The sequence below is a fragment of the Paroedura picta genome, chromosome 6 (genome assembly GCF_049243985.1).
Source record: "Paroedura picta isolate Pp20150507F chromosome 6, Ppicta_v3.0, whole genome shotgun sequence".
NCBI classification, from domain to species: Eukaryota; Metazoa; Chordata; class Lepidosauria; order Squamata; family Gekkonidae; genus Paroedura; species Paroedura picta.
In genome coordinates this window covers 59,731,640-59,753,043 of record NC_135374.1, presented here as the reverse complement: position 1 = coordinate 59,753,043, position 21,404 = coordinate 59,731,640, and the positions used below count along the sequence as shown (strand labels likewise).

The window sequence follows — 21,404 nt, the reverse complement described above, 5'->3', positions numbered from 1 at the left end:
GTGTCATTGTCCCCCATCACTCCCAGATGGGACTATCTCGTTGCAGAGAAACAAGCTCAGGGTTCCCATTGATTTGTCATTGTCATGAGTTAAAATTTCCATGAAAATAAAATGTTCCTTATGTTCATTGTTGTGGCGTGTCTGTATCTTATTTTGAAGAGATGTTTAAACATTACCATAGTGATCAGAGAGCGTTAGGGCAGTGATTGAGAGTAGAGGAGTAAACTCCCCCCCCCCCCGGGCCTCATTGAGTGGTCCTCGGTGAGTGGTCCCCGGCGTTGAGTGGTCCCCGGTGATAAAAAGGTTAGGGACCACTGCTCTAAGTGACCAACGCACAAACCAAAGATCCCCTGTCATTGACATTTTGTGAGTGAATTTTTGGACAGTTTGCAAATGAATTCTAAGCATTTCTGGTAACAGGAGCTTGAAAAAGTCAACTTATCTTGGTCTCCACACCACTATTAAGATTGCCTAGCTCACAGTTAACTTTGGATTAGACCAACAAGACAAATCAGCAAAAAATAAGCAAAAAATAAGCAAAGCAATAAACACTTTATTTTTGCTATTGGAATAAGCATAATCACTCGCCCTTAGTTCGACTCCACCGTTATTCAAGCAAAAATATAAAATGCATAGCTACCTGAAGCAGTCTTCAAAACATCTAGTCATATAATCCCAGAGGAAATCAGTGCTTAAGGATGTGATCAACAGGTTGACAGTTTTTACAATCTCAGAGGCATTCTTGTTTTCTTTGATTGCACTAGGATACAGAGTCAATAAAAGGATGATAAAATAGCCAAGCAGTAATTTTAAAAATTCTGAACTGTCAAGCAAAGGGTTCTAAGGACAACAATATTGAATACATTTTGAAGAGCTTTAACACAACTTTAAATATTTAAAGATCAAAACCTCTTAAATCTTTCACCTTTACATAGTGCGAGAATTAACTGGTTCTAAGTAGTGAGAAGAGAGAGGGAATAAGGGAGAATACTCAGCCATTATAGGCTAAGCCAAACTCTCCAAAGGTCATCCCAGGGCTGAATCTGCACTTTATTTATTCCTGTTGAATTCAGATCGATTTGAGCTTGGGTCTTCCTGATTATTTCCCCCCAATTTGAAACAGAAAGTGCTCTGCACTTGATTTGGAGAGGGCGGAGGTTTTCTCCTCCGTTTGACTGCCGGTGGAGAATCAGCTGGAGGCTTGTCTAAATTGCAGGCACCGGAAGGTAAACACCACCCCCTCCCCTCCCCTCCCCTCCCCTCCCCGGTTTTGCAATAACGTTCATTAAAAAAGAAAAACGAAAGCCAGCTAACCAGCAGCTTTTCAGAGAAGAGGCAAATCCAGAGAAAACAAATTCCAGAGGGAAACAAAGAGAAACAATACATCTTGAGAGGAAAGTTTCGTAACCGGAAGCATTTGAATGGACTCCCTTACCAATTGGAGGCTCGGCAGCTTTTAGCTCAGGGAAATGGAAACAGCTGCACGTTTTAGGAATGCGATTTTTAATTTATCCAGGGTTAAAAGCACTCCAGGAAATCACAAAGAAAAGGTAGGGTCACTCCGGATCAATCATGTTTGTTGCAGAGGGAATATTTAAATCGCCCCAATTCAAAACGGAAATTGCATTCTGTGTAGACGGCAGGGACTGAATCGGCCTGGAATTGCAATATAAGCTCCGTGCAGCTTACACCCAGGACTAGCCCTCTTTGAGAGCTGCCTTCTTTCACATTCATATTTATATAAGGGAGGCCTCAATTCCCCATACCCCCATTAGACTTTTGGTGCTGTCACAGCAGAGTGTCAGATGAAGAGATCACAGATGATTAGGATTCTGTAAATTCTGAAATTCTAATCGGGCCACAAGAATTGATACTTGCATCTAGGTTTTGCTGCACATTGCAGAGATCAGCAAAAGTTTTAGCTCCCATGGATTCTTATAAACCCTGCTGATAGTTAAGGTATAGGTTTGTTGTATAGCAGAGGAGGGAACTGTATTCCCCATTAAGCCTTTTCATTGGGTCACTTCCAAAGCACTAAGTACAATGGAGGCCCCACAGTGAGAACTATATCAGAACAAGGCTGGGCTTAAGAGGGAACAAGACCAAGTCAAATTCAACATGAATTCACCTGTTTAAGGTAAGAGACCATGAAATTATAGTTCCACAGACTCTGTAATCAATCTGAATCATGGTGACTACAGGCATTGCTAGTTCTAAGCTTTAAATCAAACTAGTTGATTTCAATGGTTCCCTTAAAACACATTAAAAATAATTTCTAAAGGCAGAAAGCCTTTATATGACACAACTTGTGGTTAGCTCAGAAACTCGTGGAAAAGATGACTCAAAACATTAGTGTCATTATCGGAGATCCATTAATAGAATTTCCAATATTTAATTCCCTAAAAATCAGGTCTGATTCAGATCAGGACTACAGTATAGGGAGAAGAGAGGTTTTGAGCATTTTCCCTGTGTCCTTTTATGTTTAAGGAGAAAAGTTGGTTTTTATACCCTGTTTTTCAATAACAATAAAGTCTCAAAGCAGCTTAAAATTGCTTTCACGTCCACCCCCTACACCATGTGAAGTAGGCAGGGCTGAGAGAGAACTGATATTACTGCTCTGTGAAAACAGCACTATCAGGGCTATGACAACCCCAAGGTCACCAAGCTGGCTGCATGTGGAAGAGTGGGGAATCAAACTCAGCTTGCCAGATTAGAAGCTGCCACTCTTAACCACTACACCACGCTGGCTGCACACACAATGGGATTTTGCAGTCAATTCAGATCAGGAAAAAGGGAAGGGGTGGAGGAGGGTAAAAAAAATCCTTCCCATGTACTAGACTTGAATTGGGCTCACACACCTGGTTTGTAGATATAAAAAGAGGTTAGAAACTTTGTTTGTGGTAGTTCCAGGAAAATGCCTGTCTGAATCCCAACCTCTATTGTTCTTTATTTACTTAGCAAGATAAATGATCTTGAATAGTACTTTATTAACTTAGTAGAATTAATGAGTTTGTGTAATCAATCGATTTGAACTAGAAACTATACCTTGAAAGGAGACTGCCATTCTGACTGTAGCTAAGTTTAAGATCAGAACCTAGTGTATCCTTGCAATAAGAGTAAAAGGCTCGGATCACTTCAAGAAACACATCACCAACAACTGGTGGTCCTGCAACAAGAGAAAAAAAATTAATCCAAAGTCCTATTATAATTAAATTACATTCCTGAACATTAAATACATTTTTCTTGACAGTTCAAAATATCTCCCTCACCCCAGCCATCTGAGCTCAGCCTCTTACTTCCTCCCTCAACAAGTATGTTCCCTTCCCTTTTATAGCATGCCCTGGCCCCCTCTAATTTTCTTCCAGCTGCACCACCTAGGAGACTATAAAAGCAAAGGGAAGCCTTCCCTGCCTCTTTCCCCTGCTGCTGGCCTGCCTCCCTGCCCTGCTCTTTCCCCTGCTGCTCAGGGTTGCCACTTAGTGTCCTACATTCTGGCCTTCCCAAGTCCAAGATCAGCCTTGCCTTCTGACTGTGCTCCTTCCTGCCTCTGCTTGGCTCCCTGCCTTATTCTCTGCTGTGTCAGAGTGTTCTGACTGGGTTCCTGTCACCTCCCTTTCCTGGCCTTCTTCACATGCATGAGGCTTTCTCAGCTATTTTCTATTGTTGAGTCATCTTTCAAGAGAAAGAGAACTGCCAGATATCAATCTTGCCTTCAACAGACAGCTAGGTAACCTAGATGCAGATATCTGGAATTCACCACAATGTAACATACTTTAATTCTGTATTGATTTATAATATTTCTATGCCACCTCTTTAGAGTCCTGCTTGGGGTAACTTAGAATTAAAAATCACAGTATTAAAAACAAACCCATTGGACAGGGGCTGCATAAAACCCATCCATAAAACAGAAGTAGACCATTAAAAAGTTAGTTAAGATAAATACTGAATTTAAATCCTGGGGAAAAAGGTGTGTTTTAGCCTGGCACGAAAAAAAGGGAAAGAAAATGCCAGGTGAGCCTCAAGGAGAAGAGCATTTCAAAGTCAAAAAGCCACCACAGAAATTCCCAGCATCTAGTTGCCACCTGCCTCTGAATGTGGAACCACAGAGAGCAAATCTTGAGAAGCACAGCTGAAAAGGAGTGGGGGTGGGATGTGAGTAGCATAGGAGGAGACAGTCCTACAGGTACCCTGGCCCAAGCCATTTAAGGCCTTCAAGGTAAGAACCAGTACTTTAATTATTTATTTATTTATTCATTCATTTAATTTATATACCACCCCTCACTATGATGTCTTGAAGTGGTGTACATAGAGCAAGTAAGAATGAAAAGGTACACTGAAACAATTTACAATAATAAAACAAACAAAAAACAAACAAACCCAGTCAATTTCAATCATAAAAACTAGGAGCATTATCCACTAAAGGCAACCACAACAGATTAGAAGGCTGGCAGTAGTCAAACTATGATCATAAACTTGGGGACATTTAGAGCATCAGAGCAACCTGGCAAGAATGGTACCAGGTTTCAGGGAGGCCTCCCTCTCATTACTGGCCTCAACCCAAAACCTGGCAGAAGAGCTCCATTTTGCAGGTGCTATGGAACTATTTAAGCTCCATTAAGTCCCTGATTTAATTTGGAAGCTCATTCCACCAGGCTGGGGCCATAGTTAAAAAGGCCCTGGCTCTGGTCTAGGCCAGATGGATTTCTTTGGGGCCAGGGATTACCCATCTGTTTGAATGAATAGAGTGCATCACTTTTCAGGAACTATAGGCCAGCAGATGGTCCTTGAGTTACGTGGGACCCTGACCACATATGGCCATGAACTGTGCCTAAAAATGGATGGGTACTAGGGCACATCTTATAGGACAGGATGAAATGACACCTGTACCCAAGTGTTGACAGTAGCCTGGCCAGCAGTTTATACCAACTGATGTTTCCAAACCATTTTCAAAGTCAGCTTCTAACTTCAATGCAATCAGCATGGATCACTATAGTCAAATCATGCTTTTTGAGGAATGGCCATAGCTGTCAAACCAGTAGGAACTGATAAAAGGTGTTATATGATATGGAGACTTAAGCCTCTAACCTTAGAAAGGATTCAAGTTGCACCCCTGAACTATAAAACTGTTCCCTCAGAGGCTGTCGAACCCATTCCCCAAACAGGTTGGCTCCACAGTCCCCAAAGCAGCTTTTCCACTGACCAACAGCACCTCAGTCTCGTCTTTATTGGCCCTCATATATACCACTACCTTATCCAGGCACCTATTCATGATGGACTTAGTTGTTAAGGAGAAGGTTCAGAGTGTCCAAGAGTCTAAATCACAGAGTGGAGCAGAGTGGAGAACTCCACCTTTACAAAACAATGTACTTTATGCCCAGAAAAAAACACATCACGTTAATGACCCACTGTATGTGTAAGCACCAGAATGCTCCAGGACAGCCCTGTACTTGTCACTGAGATCATGAAGACCTGAGCTGCTCCTGGGACACCCTTGGCCAAGGACAACAAACAGGGCACTAAATGCCAAGCCCAATATTGTCTCTGTCAGCTCAGGCTGAGACACTGATGGGCAGCAGAATGGATAGTACACTTACAAAATCCCTATTCTGTCTTGAGTCCCTAAGTAAATATGGGCCTCTGACTAGCAAAGCATCTGGGGAATGCCACTGAGGCCCAAGAGATCATGCCCACCTCCCATATATTCTCTTTAGAGATATTTCTTACCTATTTCAGGTTTGTCAAGTAGGCTGATGAGAATACGAAAAGGTTTCAAATATGCATGGTGCTGTTCCTCTATGTCACAGTCTACAAACTTCTGATGTAAGATTTCAATCAATCCCTGTTGAAACAGTATTAAAATATAAATACCATAAGCAAAAAATCAACCGACAAGGATTCTCGCCCCTTATATGGAACATCCAACTTAGTTTTGACATTAGTTTCCTTTTTGCCTGCTTCCGGGTCAATGTCCTCAGATGGTTGAAAGTAAGGGTATGATGGGAGGAAATTCATCACAAAAAGACTATCAGAGTGAGAGTGAGCTTTCCCCCTTTTCCCAGTATGTGGCCCAATTCACTTTTGCTCTCAACCAAACATGATTTAGAGGTAGGGATTTGATGGATTTCAGCATCATCATATGTATATTTCAGTAGAATAAGCAAATCTTTGAACTTTCTATTAATATGCATTGTAATAATGGTTACACCCTTGAAGGAATATTGTACATGTATATACCTACTTCAACTAGAAGATCTCTGGAATATTTTTCAAAAAAATAGACTGCATGGTCTTCTAAGGACATTGGAACAGAAGAATCTGGAACAAAAGAACCTCCTTTGATATCAGAACCTAAGAATGAAACAGAGAAATATGGAAAGCTGTTCGCATATTATGACTACTTTATTTCCAGGTTAATATCACAGGCAATTACAGAAAAGATGAACAAATTTCTCCCTCCCCACACCCTGGCAGCTCTCCTTCACATCATGAGTGTACCAGTTAAGTTCAGTAGAAATCATAGGCTCTTATTATGATTTGTAGTAGGATCCACTTAAAAGCAAGCACAGTGGTAAAGCTACATTCCTGCAATGGTAGATCATGGATACCTGCATTTACTTAAACCACCATGGAAGGATGGAGGTGAGACAGAGGAAGGAGCCACGTATGCATATAACCCTGGCAATATTTCTAAGTTCATATAAAGTTTTGTTTCTGGTTAAGCTAAAGGTCTGAATGCAGCCTACAGGAAACCAAACCTGTGATTTATGAAAATGGAATTCTTGAGAGGCAGTGCTAAACAGACTTGTATACAAATTATAATTTTTCTGTGAAACAGATTCATTATGTAAGTCATATTTCATACAGTAAAAAGCATAGATATGTGGCATTAATTAAAGATACACTGTGTATTCATCTGACTTTAATAATAATAAACTATTATTTTAACCCATCCTTCCCAGGTGGTTCAGGTGGTGAACATGCAAAAAAACACAACTATATATATACACACACACTCACTCACACACTAGCCATAAAGCCCGTTGCACCCAGGGATGCAACAGGCACTAGTGGGGGGAGGGCACAGCGGCCGTGGTATCGCCTACCTGTGTGGCACAGTGTCAGTGTGGGTGAGGTGGCGAGCAGGCGTCCGGGCTGGCGAGTGGCCAGAGCGGTGGGCTTGGCTGGCCATGGGGCTCCCTGGCTCCTACTCGGCCAGGAAGGACAGTGTGGCACTGCTGTCCTCCTCCACTGATCAGCCTGAGGTGCTGGCAGCATGGGCGAAGTTGGTGGCAGGTGGCCGCACTGGCAGGCGTTGGGAGCAGCAGCCTGGTCAGCCTCCGCGCCTGGGGAGAGCGCCCTGGGGGCGGGTGCCATAGGAGCTGGCCCAATCTGCAGGTGCCCAACTTTGCTGGGTGCATGCAGATTGGCCTGCGGAGCCAGAAACAGTGTTTGGACACCGGTGTATGTGTCCCATACACCTACCTGGTCAGCGCTCTTCCCTTAGTGCCTTTTCACAAATATAAGGGGCACTAATGGTTACAGATAAATTTAAATAGATTAATTTTAAACTGCCTTTTAAAAACTTTTCTGATGGTTGGTTATGTTGGTCAGAGTGGGGTTTTTTTGGATAGGGAGACCAGTGTTCATTCAGTGTTAGATACCTGCCCTCAACCATAGGCCTAGCGGAACAACTTTGTCTTGTAGGCCCTCTGGAACTATTGTGCAGAGCACACATGATAACAATTCTGTAAAGAAGCCATTTTAATCAGTGACAAGCTGTCCATTAAGACAGTATGTGTCAGATGAAACCTGCAAATTATATTTTATAACTTAATAAACATTAAGCTTCAGTATTTCAAGGTAAATCCCTCTTTTAAACACTGATACATTTCAAAAGATCGTTTCAGAAGGTAGCTGTGCAGATTTGCAGCAGAACAACTAGATTTAAATCAAGCAGCACCTTAGAGACTCTCAAAAAGCACATACTTCAAAAATTCTATTAATCTCTAACCTGCTGCTGGACTCAAACCTGCTGCATTTTAACGGCAGTGATTTAGATCCACTCAAGCACAACATAAAGACAGCGCTACTATATGTGCAGTACCTAACAACCATGCATATAACCTTCTGTTCAAGGACATATCTCTTCTTAAGAGAGTTTGGGCAGCTGCCGAGAGAAGACAGACTAAATCAGACCTAGACAATGGTATAGCACTTTCGCTGGGATCCTAAAAAAAGGAACAGAAACAAATCAACTTTATTTGTACTTTTTACAAGCAAAAAAGGAAATCCAGTAACAAATAAAACCATAATACCATGGAGAAAATACTAACAATTTAGAGATAATGAGTAAGCTTGCAATTCTTTGAAATTTGGCAGAACTATAATAAGTAGGTATTCTTCATGTCCAGGGTATAACAGAAATGCCTGGTAATATCAAAGGCTTTTTTATCTTTCATGAAAAAGAGTAAGTTACCACCATTTTCAGCCTTCCCATCTTTTAATTTATTTATTGACTCACTCCATAATAAATTTAGTTTAATAAAGGTAAAGCAGTATGATGCTTTGGGAGCCATACGCGGCAGTGAACTTCTTGAAAAGCTACCATTTTATCCTGGTATTTATCCCAGAAGGCAATACAATTATCTGTGCAGATATTGAGAAAACAGATCTCCCCCTTCCCTTCTTTGAGTGAGCCTAGATGTATCTGCATACATAAGAAATGTATGAAGATCTGGTAACAGAGGGGCAACCCAAATGCGGGAAATGCAAGAAGCAGCATTATTACAATTAAAGCACAGGAAGGAAGTGTCCAGTTTGATCCGATGTTCAGTAGCAGCATGATGGGCAAAATGGAGGCATGCAATGAAAGGAGGGAAATTGCCCCCAACAAAAACAGACAGGAGAAGAATGTTTAGAATTCTTTAGTGATGGGAATCAATTTCTTATTTACAAAACAAGTTCCAAAAAATTAAATCTGCCTGAAACTGTAGAGGAATAATGGTACCATAAAGCATAGCTCTGCCACCAAACTTTTTCTCTCTCTTTCCCAATGCACAGACATATATTCCCTACTGTTTTTAGATACAGGATGCCAATGCTGTTACAACTGTCATCTTTAAGATAAATTCTATTACCAAAAAGAAAGAAAAAGAAAAAAGAAGGAAACAATTATAGGTACAGTTAAACTATTATTTTATCTTTTTCTGGTTGAGAATGACCATTGAATACATACCGAGAAGGGTCCTTCTCTCCTGGGGTATAAGAGGACATCTTGCTGGGTGAGATTCCACCGTCAGATCAAGGGAGGCAGGAACTTAACAGTTCTTCTTCCGGTCCCTAGGTGGCACTCACCCGGCCTCTTCAGTTCGCCCACTGCCATAGCTGTTCGCATTTTAGGCATATATAACCACAAACATATAACCTAGGAACCTCCTAAACAGAAGAAGAACTAGAGACACATCACAATCAGAAACATGGAAGAAACACGTTATGACATGTCGAAAACTCTGCTCTGAGGCAACTTCCAAATGCCTTACGACTAAGTATTCTTTTCTTTAATTTGACGATGGAAGGGAGGGATCAAGATGTCCTCTTATATCCCAGGAGAGAAGGACCCTTCTCGGTATGTATTCAATGGTCATTCTCCTCCTGGGGCGAGGACATCTTGCTGGGACCTCCCATAGCAGTCCGTAGAATCAGGGTGGGCCATCGTCATCCGCATTAATCACGTTTTGCAGCACTCTTCGCCCAAATGCAGCTTCCGCTGAGCTGTAAGCGTCTATCTTGTAATGGCGAATGAATGTCGAGGCGTTGGCCCATGTTGCTGGTCTGCATATTTCGAGAATTGATGCCCTACCGAACAAGGCCGCTGACGTTGCCGTACTCCGTACTGAGTGAGCCGTGACACCAGGTGGCGGAGTTAACTTCTGAGCCACGTACGCTTCCGCAATAGCTGCCCTGAGGCAACTACCGATAGCCCTGTTGGACAGCTTCGAGCCCTGGTTTGGGGCTGCAATGGACACAAATAACGAGTCAGACCTTCTTATATTCTCTGTTCTGATAATATAAGCTTTTAAGGAGCGCCGCAAATTCAGGTTGTGCCAAGTTATCTCCTTCGGATGGACCGGGTTTGGACAAAAGGGCAGTAAGACCAAATCTTGGTTAAGATGAAAATTGGACAGCACCTTCGGTTTGAAGGCTGGATCTGTTCTTAGTACCACTTTATCCTTGTGAAAGATGCAGAGTTCTTTCCTGACCGATAGAGCTGCCAGTTCTGATATCCTTCTGGCTGAAGTCACTGCTGTAAGGAATATTGTCTTCATCCTCAGATGTTTTAATGAAATATCCATTATGGGCTCAAAGGGGTGTCTCGTCATTCCCGTTAAAACCTTATTCAGATTCCAAGTGGGGAATCCATGGGTAATTGGGCCTTGGATTTGGGTGGCCCCTTTTAGGAAGCGGATATGAGGGTGCCTCGAAATCGGCTTGCCCTTAAAATTTGGAAGGACAGATACTAAGGCAGCCACTTGTCGCCGAAGAGTCGCCACCTTCAGTCTTTGTGCCAGACCATCTTGGAGGAACTGCAATACGTCTTGCAACCTTGGAGCCAGGTGATCCACCTTCTTCCGCCGGCACCAGCGAACGAATGCCTTCCATGAGGCATTGTAGATTCTGTTAGTGGACTGGCGCCTGGAAGCCATAATCGTCTCCACTACTTCAGTACTGTAGCCTTCCGTGACTAAACAGTCCCGCTCAACCTCCAGGCGGTCAGTTGGAGCCATTCCGGGTCTGGATGCCAAATGGGACCTTGTTGGAGCATATCCGGCTGTACTGGAATCTGCAGTGGCTCCCGCACTGACAGGCACACCAGGGTTGAAAACCACGGCCGACGAGGCCACTTCGGAGCTATTAGTATCACCTCCGCCTTGAGCTCTTTTATCCTTGCGAGTAGGCGTGTGATCACCGGAAACGGTGGAAAGGCGTAGAGCAAGCCCTTTGGCCACTGGGCCAGCAGAGCATCCGTCTTTTCCGCTGACGGATGGAAGTATCTGGAAAAGAACCTGGGCATCTGGCTGTTCTCCATTGTTGCAAACAGGTCCAGCTTGGGCTGACCAAAGATTGACGTTATCCAGGCGAAGATTTCAGGCTTCAGACGCCATTCCGCTGCGGACACCGTCGCTCTGCTCAGCCAGTCTGCTTGGACGTTTTCTTTTCCTTTTATGTATTCTGCCCTTATTGATAACAGGTTGGTCTCCGCCCAACACAAGGCCTGCATGGCTTCCCTGTGAAGGCTTGAGGACCTGGATCCGCTCTGGTTGTTCAGGTAGGCTTTGGTTGCTACGTTGTCCGTTCTCACCAACACATGAGTGTTTTTTATTCGACATCGGAAGTGTTGTAGAGCTCTGGAGACCGCCTTCATTTCCAGGACATTTATTGGGAGTTTTGACTCTTCTGAGGACCATTTTCCCTGGGCTGATTGGCCCTCCAGCGTGGCTCCCCAACCTCTCAGACCCGCGTCCGTGAACAGTTGCTTTTCCCATCTGGGACCGAATAGCTTTCCTTTTGACAGGTTAACCTTCACTTTCTTGTCCAGTTTTATGGAGATCTGGTGTTGGAATGGTTGTAACAAGCTCTGAAGCTGGCGAGAATGCAGTCTTCCCCATTCCACTGTGCAGAGGTTCGACACCAAGACGCCCATCATACTTGCCAGCGTCATTAGGGACGATGATCTTCCTCTTATTATCTGATTTGCCAGGTTTTTGATTTTTTTGTATTTTTCCTTCTGTCATGAAGAGTCTGGATGTCACCGTGTCGATCAGTACCCCCAGATGTCTAAGGGACTGGGACGGGGTTAGCGAGCAATTCTGAAGGTTCACGATGAACCCAAAGTCTCGAAGGATTTGCAACGCAATTGCGGTGTGGCTGTTTGCTTGCTGGAGGGACTGGGCCCTTAGTAACAGGTCGTCTAAATATGGATGCAGGTGAATTCCTTGCTTCCGTAAGTAGGCTACCGGGGCGATTAACAGCTTCGAGGAAACTCTGGGTGCTGTCGAGAGTCCAAACGGTAAAGCCCTGTACTGATAGTGGTTCTGACCCACGCAGAACCTGAGGAACTTCTTGTGACGTCTTCGGATCGGAATGTGCAGGTACGCTTCCGTGAGGTCTAGCGATGTAAGGTACTCTCCTTTTTGTATCGCCTCCGAGATGGATTTGAGAGTTTCCATTCTGAAGTAGCGAAGCTTGATGAAGCGATTCAGGAATTTTAGGTCTAACACAGCTCGCCAATCCCCGTTGGATTTGGGTACTGTGAAGAACACCGAGTACACTCCCGTCCTTTCCTCGCCATGAGGTACGGGTTCTATGGCTCCGATGTTGATCAGATGTTGTATGGCGGCTTGGGCTCTTTCCAGCTTTGGTTTTGATTTTGGGAAGGGTGATTGGACGAAGTGGTTTGGTGGGAACTTGAGGAATTCTATGGCGTAGCCCTTTTCTATGATTTCCAACGACCAGCTGTCTGCCTGGTATCTTGTCCACTGCTCCAAGAATAGGGCTAGTCTTCCTCCCACCGGGATGAGGGAGTCACGCCTTGTGAGGCTTTCCGTCTCTTTCCTGCTTTGGAGGATGGTTTCCCCTCTGGAACCTGTTGGAGTAGCCACCCCTGAAGTTCTGTCTGGTGTTGGACCAGCTAGATCTCCTGTCTTGTCTTTGCCTGTTATATGAGCCGAAGGCACGAAAGGAGTTACCTGCGAGTTGGGAGAACCGTCTATCCGTTCTTCTCAAGTTCCTTGGCATTACGCGCTTTTTATCACGTGTCTCCACCAGGACCTTGTCCAAAGACTCCCCGAACAGTTTGGATCCATGAAATGGATAAGCAGTGACGATTGATTTTGCTTTTGCGTCTGCCTGCCATGCTCTCAGCCACAGTGTCCTTCTCGCAGCTGCCGCTGTGGCCATGGCTCTGGCGTTGAAGATGGATGCGTCCAGGGTGGCGTCTGCTGAAAAACAAGCTGCTTTTAGCACTCTGTTCATTCCTTCTGCCACTCTCTTATCTGGTTCCGGCAACAGCTGAATTAGCTTCTTGACCCACATGATTGTGGCTCTGGATACAATTGACACTATTGAAGATGCTCTTAGAGACATTGCTAAGGTTTCATGAGTTTTACGTAAGGCAAAATCCGCCTTCCTATCCATTATATCCCTTAAAGATCCCTGGCCATCTTCCAAGAGAAGACCATAGGATTGCAGCCCTACTACCGGGGCATTCACAATCGGGGTTCTTAAGATTTCCTCTGAGTAATCAGGCATAGTATACAGCTTTTTTGCATACGCTGGTAACTGCCTGTTTGCCATGGGCTTTTGCCATTCTGCTCTGAATTTTTTCTCAAAAAATACTGGTAGTGGAAAGTTTCTAGGAACATCCTCCTCTGGGGGAAAGTATTCTTTATTGCCATAAGGCCTTCTAGGGTCCTGATCCTCTGGATCCTCCGTCCCCTGTTTCCATTTTAGGTCCAATGCATTAAGGCATTTTGATAGCAGATACTGATAGTCTTCTGGTTTAAAAAATCTTTTGGACACCTCAGGTAATTCCATAATTTCAATCACTTCTTCATCAGATAAAAATTCCCCATCTTCGTTTACTGAGGACTCATCTGCTGTAGAAGGATAATCCTCCCTATCAGGGCTCCAATGGGGTCTTTTGCGCGCTGCTTTAGTGGGCCAGGAGGGTCTTTGCTTGGCCAAGTCCCCATATTCCTCCCTTTCTGAGTCAGGGAGGCCTGGCAATGGGGCTTCGCTGGGAGGTTTGCCATTAACGGCCTTTCCCAGAGCCGAGTCTTTAACGGGGTGGGGAGGTTTTTTTTTTTTTTTAAGAGGAGAGACAAACGGAGACTGACACACACTTAGGTATTCACAAACAAGGTAAGGTAGATAGAAATAGGTAGAAATAGGAAAGATTTGAGGGTAAAATCTATTCGGATCTTCCAGCTCAACTGCTCTCCCTCCGAGGCAGAAACCGAACTGAAGAGGCCGGGTGAGTGCCACCTAGGGACCGGAAGAAGAACTGTTAAGTTCCTGCCTCCCTTGACCCGACGGTGGAATCTCACCCAGCAAGATGTCCTCGCCCCAGGAGGAGAATGTAGGATACATGCTTTAAATAAATAACAAATACCAGATCTGGTGATTCAGCACTGATCCTACAAATGGTTCTTAGCATTTATGTGCCTGTAAAGTATACCTTATACTGCACCTCAACTAATGCTTACCAAAGATGTGTAAAGGGGGAAGAAGAAGAGAACCACCTCCAAAGTGTTTCTTTGTACAAGAACATTTGAATCCAGCATGGCCGCACAAAGAGCTTTGACCTGCAGTGAACAGTAAAAAAGGAAGAAATTGCATTTCATCTAACAAAGTTGATTCAACATCATTCAAATTGCCTGACTGCATTTCCTGAGCAAATCCAAAGTTTTTCAGGTCTTCAGGAGGTAAAAAAGCCCCTTTTATATTACCTTTTATATCTCCACACTCTAAGCTTTACAAGACTGGCATCTCTGAGTAAAGAGAAAACCAAGTCAGACTTAACACAACCACAAGTGGCACAAATATATCAATATTCTTGTAAAATACTAAAAAACAAACCACTTGCACTAAATTCAAAATACTATAACAACTTAGTTTTTCTAGACATTATTTTCAGGTTTATTCTGGTAGACTAAAAAGGGACTTTAACCTTTCAAACTCAAGTTATATACTGTAAAGTGCCAAAATGTTGACTAATTTCTTCATGATACAAAAAGTAATGAAAGGAAAATTGCTCCTGTAATCTTTTAAGTTAACTCCACAAATCCTAACATAATTAATTGGGTTTCTACCTATAAAGAAGACAAAAACATCTGGTGTAGTCCCTACACTGAAAAGGTAGTGTTTCTGAACTTACTGTTCATAAGCTGGATTCACAATTTCAATGAGTATTTTTATGAAAGGACACATTCTGAGATCTGTGCTTCGAAAAGAATGCTGGTCAGTGGCTCCTGAAATGCTTTGAAGTTGCCCAGCAGTCTTCCCCAACCCCCAGGCTGCGAACTGGTACTGGGCTGTGGAGCCCTCGGTACCAGGCCGCGGCAGGGAGGAGAGAGGCGCAGGTGCCAGCGCGCAAGTGGGCGCGCCTCCCTTCCACCCCCACGGCGCGGCGCTTCCGGGCCCCAATGAAGTGAGCACTGCGCGTGGGGGGGAGGCACCAGCGGGGGCAAACGCACCAACGCAGAGCTACCACGCCTGCGTGTTTGCGCCCACCCATGCGCAAGCGCCAGAGCCTCGCTCCCCCCTGGTCCGCCCTCTCCCCCCCCGGTTCCCAGCCCGAAAAAGGTTGGGGACCACTGGCCAAGAGCACCGTTGGAAGGAACACACTGGAATATTCTACAGGACCTGTGGCCTTGGCCCATTATTCGAATATAAACATTTCATTGATGCTTTAACATATGAAGTTCTCCCTCATGCTGGGCTTTAGCTACACAACATAATGTGGACCTTGAGCACTACTGATAAAGAACGCACTGTTCACAAAAGCCAACTCCATCCACATTTTCCTCTGCTACTAGGGAATATCTAGGCAATAGTTCAGAGCATGGAGTTAAAAGCTTGAGCAAAGGGAAGTTACCATAACTAATTTACTCCTCCCCCTATACAAACACTGACAAATCCCTTGCCCAACAGTTCCTGAGGGGTAAAAGGAAAAATAGCCCTTCCTTCCCTTCTAAAGCAGCTGCCAGGGAAAGGAAGAAGGTAGAATAATATTTGGAGTGCTCCTTTTAGCATTTCATCTTTTGAATGGACGACCTGAAGCTTCCTTTCCCCTTCAAAGCAAGGAGTGGGAAGAAGTGGGATTTCTTCAACACAGAGATCCTTGACTCCATGTAAGTCTGTAACTGTTAATCAGTATTAAATCAGCAAAAGAATAAAAGTAATTATTTTAAAACATAATTAATTCAGAATTTGCCTATTTAATCTGCACTGTCTATAGTTTAGTTATATATCCCATCCACATGTGTCACTTACCGTTAACTTAGCATCAATTCCCAGCATATAATTCTGATATTTTCCACACAGTTCTCTGTTGATATGACTAACAGCAAAAAGGGACGCAGGCAGCCTTATGGAAGGGCTGACCAGGACACTCCCCCACAAGGCTGAGTAGAACACCTCTTTACCAATTAGGAGAGACAACTTCACAAGTAAAGAATCGGTTCTATTAATTAAGAAAAAATATAATTAATAAGTGAACAAGTGTCTTTATATAATACTGTATAAAAATATTTCTGATGCTGTCAGATTCCACTGATGTGAAAACTTAAAAACCTGTTAGGTAATTCAGCCATTAAGACATATTGCTATGCTTTGCCAAGAAGAGCTGACTCCCACATGAACACAGAGTTAACTTTAACTGTCTAGAGAATTAATTCTGTACTTTTCCTCTTGTTATTCTGTCAACTTCTCAGGAATACTACTCCCAATTAATAAACCAAAGGACAATGGTTAGGTGGGACCTGAGCAATACCACATAAGAAATGTTAAATCATGGGTGTAAGGTTTCTTTGTTTAAAAAACAGACTTTAGATGAAACTTATATGATGGACTAGATGCGGGACCTCCGAGGTGTTGCTGTGAAGACCCTGGCAGCTGCGTTCTAGACCAGTTGTAGTTTCCGGATCAAGGATAAGGGCAGGCCAGCATAGTGTGAATTGCAGAAGTCCAATCAATCCACCTGACTGTCAGGTGGATCACTGTGGCTAGGTGTTCTGGGGCCAAGTAGGGCGCTAGAAGTTTGGCTTGGCAAAGGTGGTAAAATGCCAGTCATGCTACCATCGTGATCTGAGCCTCCACTGAAAGGGAGGCATCAAGAATCACCCCCAGGTTCCTGGCAGAGTGGGCCACTGATAGCTGCACTCCATCCAGGTTGGGTAGGCGCACTTCCTCACTTGGACTTTTCCTGCCCAGCCACAGGACCTCCATCTTTGAAGAGTTGAGCTTCAGACAATTCTGCTAAAGCCACCTGGTCCAGGCAGCTGGCTAATGTTTCTGGGGGAGAGTCAGGGCGGCTATCCATCAAGAGGAAGAGCAGGGTGTCACCAGCCGAAACCTCTGCACTAGTTGAGCAAAAGGGCGCATAAAGATGTTGAATAGAATTGGAGAGAGAACTGTCCCCTGTGGGACTCTGTAAGCCAGTTAGTGATGGCTTGATGAGCTCTCTCCTAATGCTACCTTCTGTCCTCGATGCCAGAGAAAGGAGATCAGTCATTGATCAGCTATCTGATCCCGGCATTGGTGAGGGAATGAGCTAAAAGCTTTTTAACACCTGTTTGTGAATAAATGCTGAGATGAAGATTGATGAAGACAGGGAGCTTCATGCCTGGAGATTCATCCCATAGTAGGGGCTAGGCCATTTATGGCTTTAAAAGTAGGTATCAACATTTTGAACTGGCCCCAGACACTAACTGAGAGCTAGTTCAGCTGCCATAGGATAGGCATTATATGCTCTGACTAGGAGACTTCAATCAGCAATTTGGTACCTTTGTTCCTGACCACTGCAGTTTCAAAGCATCTTCAAAGGTAACCCTGTGTAGAGCGTGTTACAGTAGTACCGTCTCAAAATGACATTGCATAAGTTACTATGGCAAGGTCCTCCCCAAGTCAGATAGGGAGCCAGTTGGCAGGCCCAGCATAGATGGTAAAACGCACGTCTCGACACATGTTTGTCCATGAAAAGCAAAGAATTGAGCCCAAATTCCTGAGTGATACATTGCTTTTATGTGTTGGCTATTCTCCATGAATCTCTTGTTTCACAGGCATTCAGAGCAACAACAGAATGACCACACTGCAGTTAAATACTGCCCTTTCTCAATTTTAGCTCCCCATGGTCACCCTTCCCCCATTTCCCATTCTGCCAGAGAGCCTTTTTTCTTTTAAAAGGCAATTGCTAGATCATTCGAATATCAACCACAGTAAATCAGATCCTCTGAAATCCCAGCCTCAATTGTTTTTCAAGGGTCTCTACACACTGGGTTACAGACAGAAATATAAGAGAAAAGTAACAAAAAGGGCTTACTGTAAAAATAATAAAATCTAAAAATGTAGAGGAGCTGGTAGATTGTGACAACAGACAGTTGTAATGCTTTACCTATCCAGCAATTAAAAAAAAAAGTCAAAGGGGTTGAGGAAAAGAAAATTGTCAATGCAAATTGGACTATTTTATTTATTTATTTATTTATTTTATTAGTCGCCACTCTTGGCCACTAAAGCTCACTAAAACTTACAATTCAGAAAGACAGGAATGAAATAAAACTACCCAACCCCAATTAAAACAATAACCCCCCAATGGATATTATATACTTTCCTGTCCAAATCAACTAAAAATGCATTTAAGATTGCATTTCCCCCTAAAAGACCACAGAAAAGCAGGTTTGAGAAAAAATGTACCAAAGATGGAGAAAGGGTAAATGGAGCTTTATTGGACCACTATGTCATACAGATGATACAGAAGGCAATAAACAGACAAAGCTGTGTTGAAGCAGCAACACTATCTGATTGCAAAAAAACAAAACAAAGACTTATGGCTGTTTCTCTTTGAACCTCTTCCCTTTCAGAAGAACATTGGTGGGAGAAAGACAGAATGTATGTCACCACAATAATTGCTCACAGTTTTGAATAAAGTAAATAGCCAGAATCCCTTTAAGTAAACAGCAAGAACTGACATTTGTAACACGTCTTTTTCCCCTTCTTTAAATATGATGTTCGCCCCACCAATCAATGGAAATCCTAAGAGGGAAGAACTCTACATTTTGGGGAAATGAAAAGCTTCTTGGAGACTCATGGACAGTAGCATCATTCTTGTGAATAATGGTAAAAATTAGTCTTAGAATTTTCAAAATTTCCTTCAAACTATCAATTCCTTAGACTACTGCATAGTAAATTCTTTAAAAATGCATGAACTAGTAACGGATTTTGAGAAAAAACCAAACATTAGGGCCACAATTATATTCTGTGAATTAAAAAATACATGGAATTGAGATGCTTTCTCTTCCAAACAGGAAAGGTATAAAGGAGAGACTTCTTGGCTCAGCAAATGACAAAAGTGATTGAGGGAGGTGACTCACGTGTGAGCCATATGTCTCTAGTGCAAGTGTCATAACAGAAACTTTAGATAAGTCACTGCCTCAGTCTCAACCTCTTATTTGCATTATGAGTGCCAAGCTATACAGCTGTAAGGATTCCAGGGAAAATTACATGAAGCTATACAAAACTTTAATGCCAAATATCACTTCAATATGCTTTGCAAGCATAAGATCACAGAAAAACAAGCAAACAAGACTGTGGAAAAAAAAATCTTCAGACCTTGGAGACCGACTGTCAATTACAGAGATCCAGGTGCCCATTACAGAGAGCCAGCATGTAGTGGTTAAGAGCAGCCAATTGGCTGAAGGTAACCCAGCAGGCTTTGTATAAAGGAGTAGAGAATTTAATTCCCTATTCCTCCATATATTTAATTCCCTACTCTTCCACATGAAGTCTACTGGGTGATCTTTGGTTAGTCAAAACTCTCCCAGCCCCACCTACCTCATAAGGTGACTGTTCTAGGAAGAGATTGTGAGACTGTCTGAAGCTCCTTAGGATGGAGAGAAGTGGGATAAAAACAATCAACTCTTCTATTGCAGTTAGGAAAAGACTTGGCTGTTTAAATGGTTCTTGCTGCTACAGCATTTTTTTTTTACTGTATATTACAACTGTCCCCTTGTTTGAGGGTGGAAGCTTTGCTTGCATTTATGATTCTGCCATCAAATGCCATTTCTGTGGCCACTTCCAGATACTGAAAGAACATAGCAACTCCAGAACTACATGCTCCCATCCTTCTTGCATCTATTGCAGTTACTTACATTGTTCAATCACACAAAAGACTGTGAACACTGCACAAATAAACAGAAATATGTTAGTATATAATCGGATTTTTTTCCTATGAGTACATGATGCTAACCTGTCATAAATTTCTGACCCTTCCTCCAAACCAGGCAAAAGTCCAGTTATGAAGGCTTGAAGACTTGGCAGGAGAGACTTCTGTAAAGGAAGGAAGTATTTCTCATATAGACCAAGGAGAACCGGTCTAACTGACATTGCTGCATTTGCCAGCAGGGGAAACAAGCCTGAGCTGGGGGAGGAGAAAAAAAAAGAAAACTTAATTTTCAAAAGAGGAAAAAAGTACCAACAAGCAGATTAATTATATCAAGCTTAATTCCAATCTAATCTCTTTAAATAAAAAAAAGAAAACCCTTACCTGTAGAGGAATAAGTCCTTTGCAAGCCATTTGGTCCCAATAATTTTAAATATGATCTCATATGTCTCTAGTGCCTTTAAATGCACTCCACTAGGTAAAGCTGGATGCAAACACTGGGACAATCTCTTGCTGATAATCAAGCGTCTTGGTAAAAGGGAGTACTTCAAATTACTTTGAAGGGCCTGTAAACAGACAAAATATTGAGGAAGGGTATACTGTAAATGTGCGCTTAGCAGAATATTTCTAATGGAATTTTTGAGAACTGATGCTTTCAATGAAGTCAATGTTTTCAAGACATGGATATATCATGACCATGTTTATAACCACATACTCAACTACTTTTAAAGTCTTCCTTGTACAACACTCAATAGTCCCCCAGTGTACCAACACAGCTGGATGAATAGGAGAATGCTGTGGCTATGCAGCCATATGCAAGCAGTACATAACTAGAGAGCTGCTCATTACAAACGGCAAGTTTAGCAATAATTTCAAAGTTATTGTTTTACAAATTTAGACAGGTGTTTGTAGGCTTAGTTAATTTTCAAATATGTATCTATACGACTTCGTTGGCAGAGTTTAATATGCGAAGAATGCAGTGCACCAAGCTGCTTAAAAGAATAAAATAGTTTTGAGAAGAGAAACCAAATTTGTAAAGAAAGAGAAGAGAGAGAGTCCTAACTAACTGTCTAACAGTTGTTCTGCATCCATTCAGTGTGTTCTGGAGGCAAGCAGGGGGGAAATGTGCTCAAATGAAGAAGTAGTGCTCAATGTGCTCAAATGAGCAAATCAGGACACAAGAGGAGATTGGTTCAAAAATACCAGGAGCTCCTGATCTACACATCTCCTCCCATGCCCCATGTATGACACTCTTCACAAACTGCTGAATTATGCACATTACAGATCTTGCAATTCCAAGAGAATTAAGCTACTTCAGATGGCTAGTAGTTTGAGGGTTTGGTTGGCTACTTCTGCAAGCTAGACTGAACAAGTCACACACATCTGCACCCCCTCAGCTTGATGAAAGTCTAACTTCTACAGCAAACATTGTTATTAAATCATATAAAAATAAAAAAAATTTTAAGGC

General features: G+C 42.9%; 1 protein-coding gene across 2 annotated transcripts in view; it reads right to left on the bottom strand.

The window, feature by feature from the left end:
* DOP1B (DOP1 leucine zipper like protein B) overlaps nt 1-21,404 on the bottom strand; it is an 82,327-nt gene that overhangs the window by 48,303 nt on the left and 12,620 nt on the right. For both annotated transcript variants that reach the window (XM_077342657.1, XM_077342658.1), the window contains exons 3-11: nt 20,321-20,502; nt 20,024-20,194; nt 16,054-16,243; nt 14,265-14,363; nt 8,105-8,228; nt 6,239-6,348; nt 5,725-5,839; nt 3,046-3,166; nt 641-760 (exon numbers count right to left, since the gene is read on the bottom strand). In XM_077342657.1, coding sequence (XP_077198772.1) covers nt 641-760; nt 3,046-3,166; nt 5,725-5,839; nt 6,239-6,348; nt 8,105-8,228; nt 14,265-14,363; nt 16,054-16,243; nt 20,024-20,194; nt 20,321-20,502 — 1,232 coding nt within the window. The remainder of the gene's footprint in view (nt 1-640; nt 761-3,045; nt 3,167-5,724; nt 5,840-6,238; nt 6,349-8,104; nt 8,229-14,264; nt 14,364-16,053; nt 16,244-20,023; nt 20,195-20,320; nt 20,503-21,404) is intronic.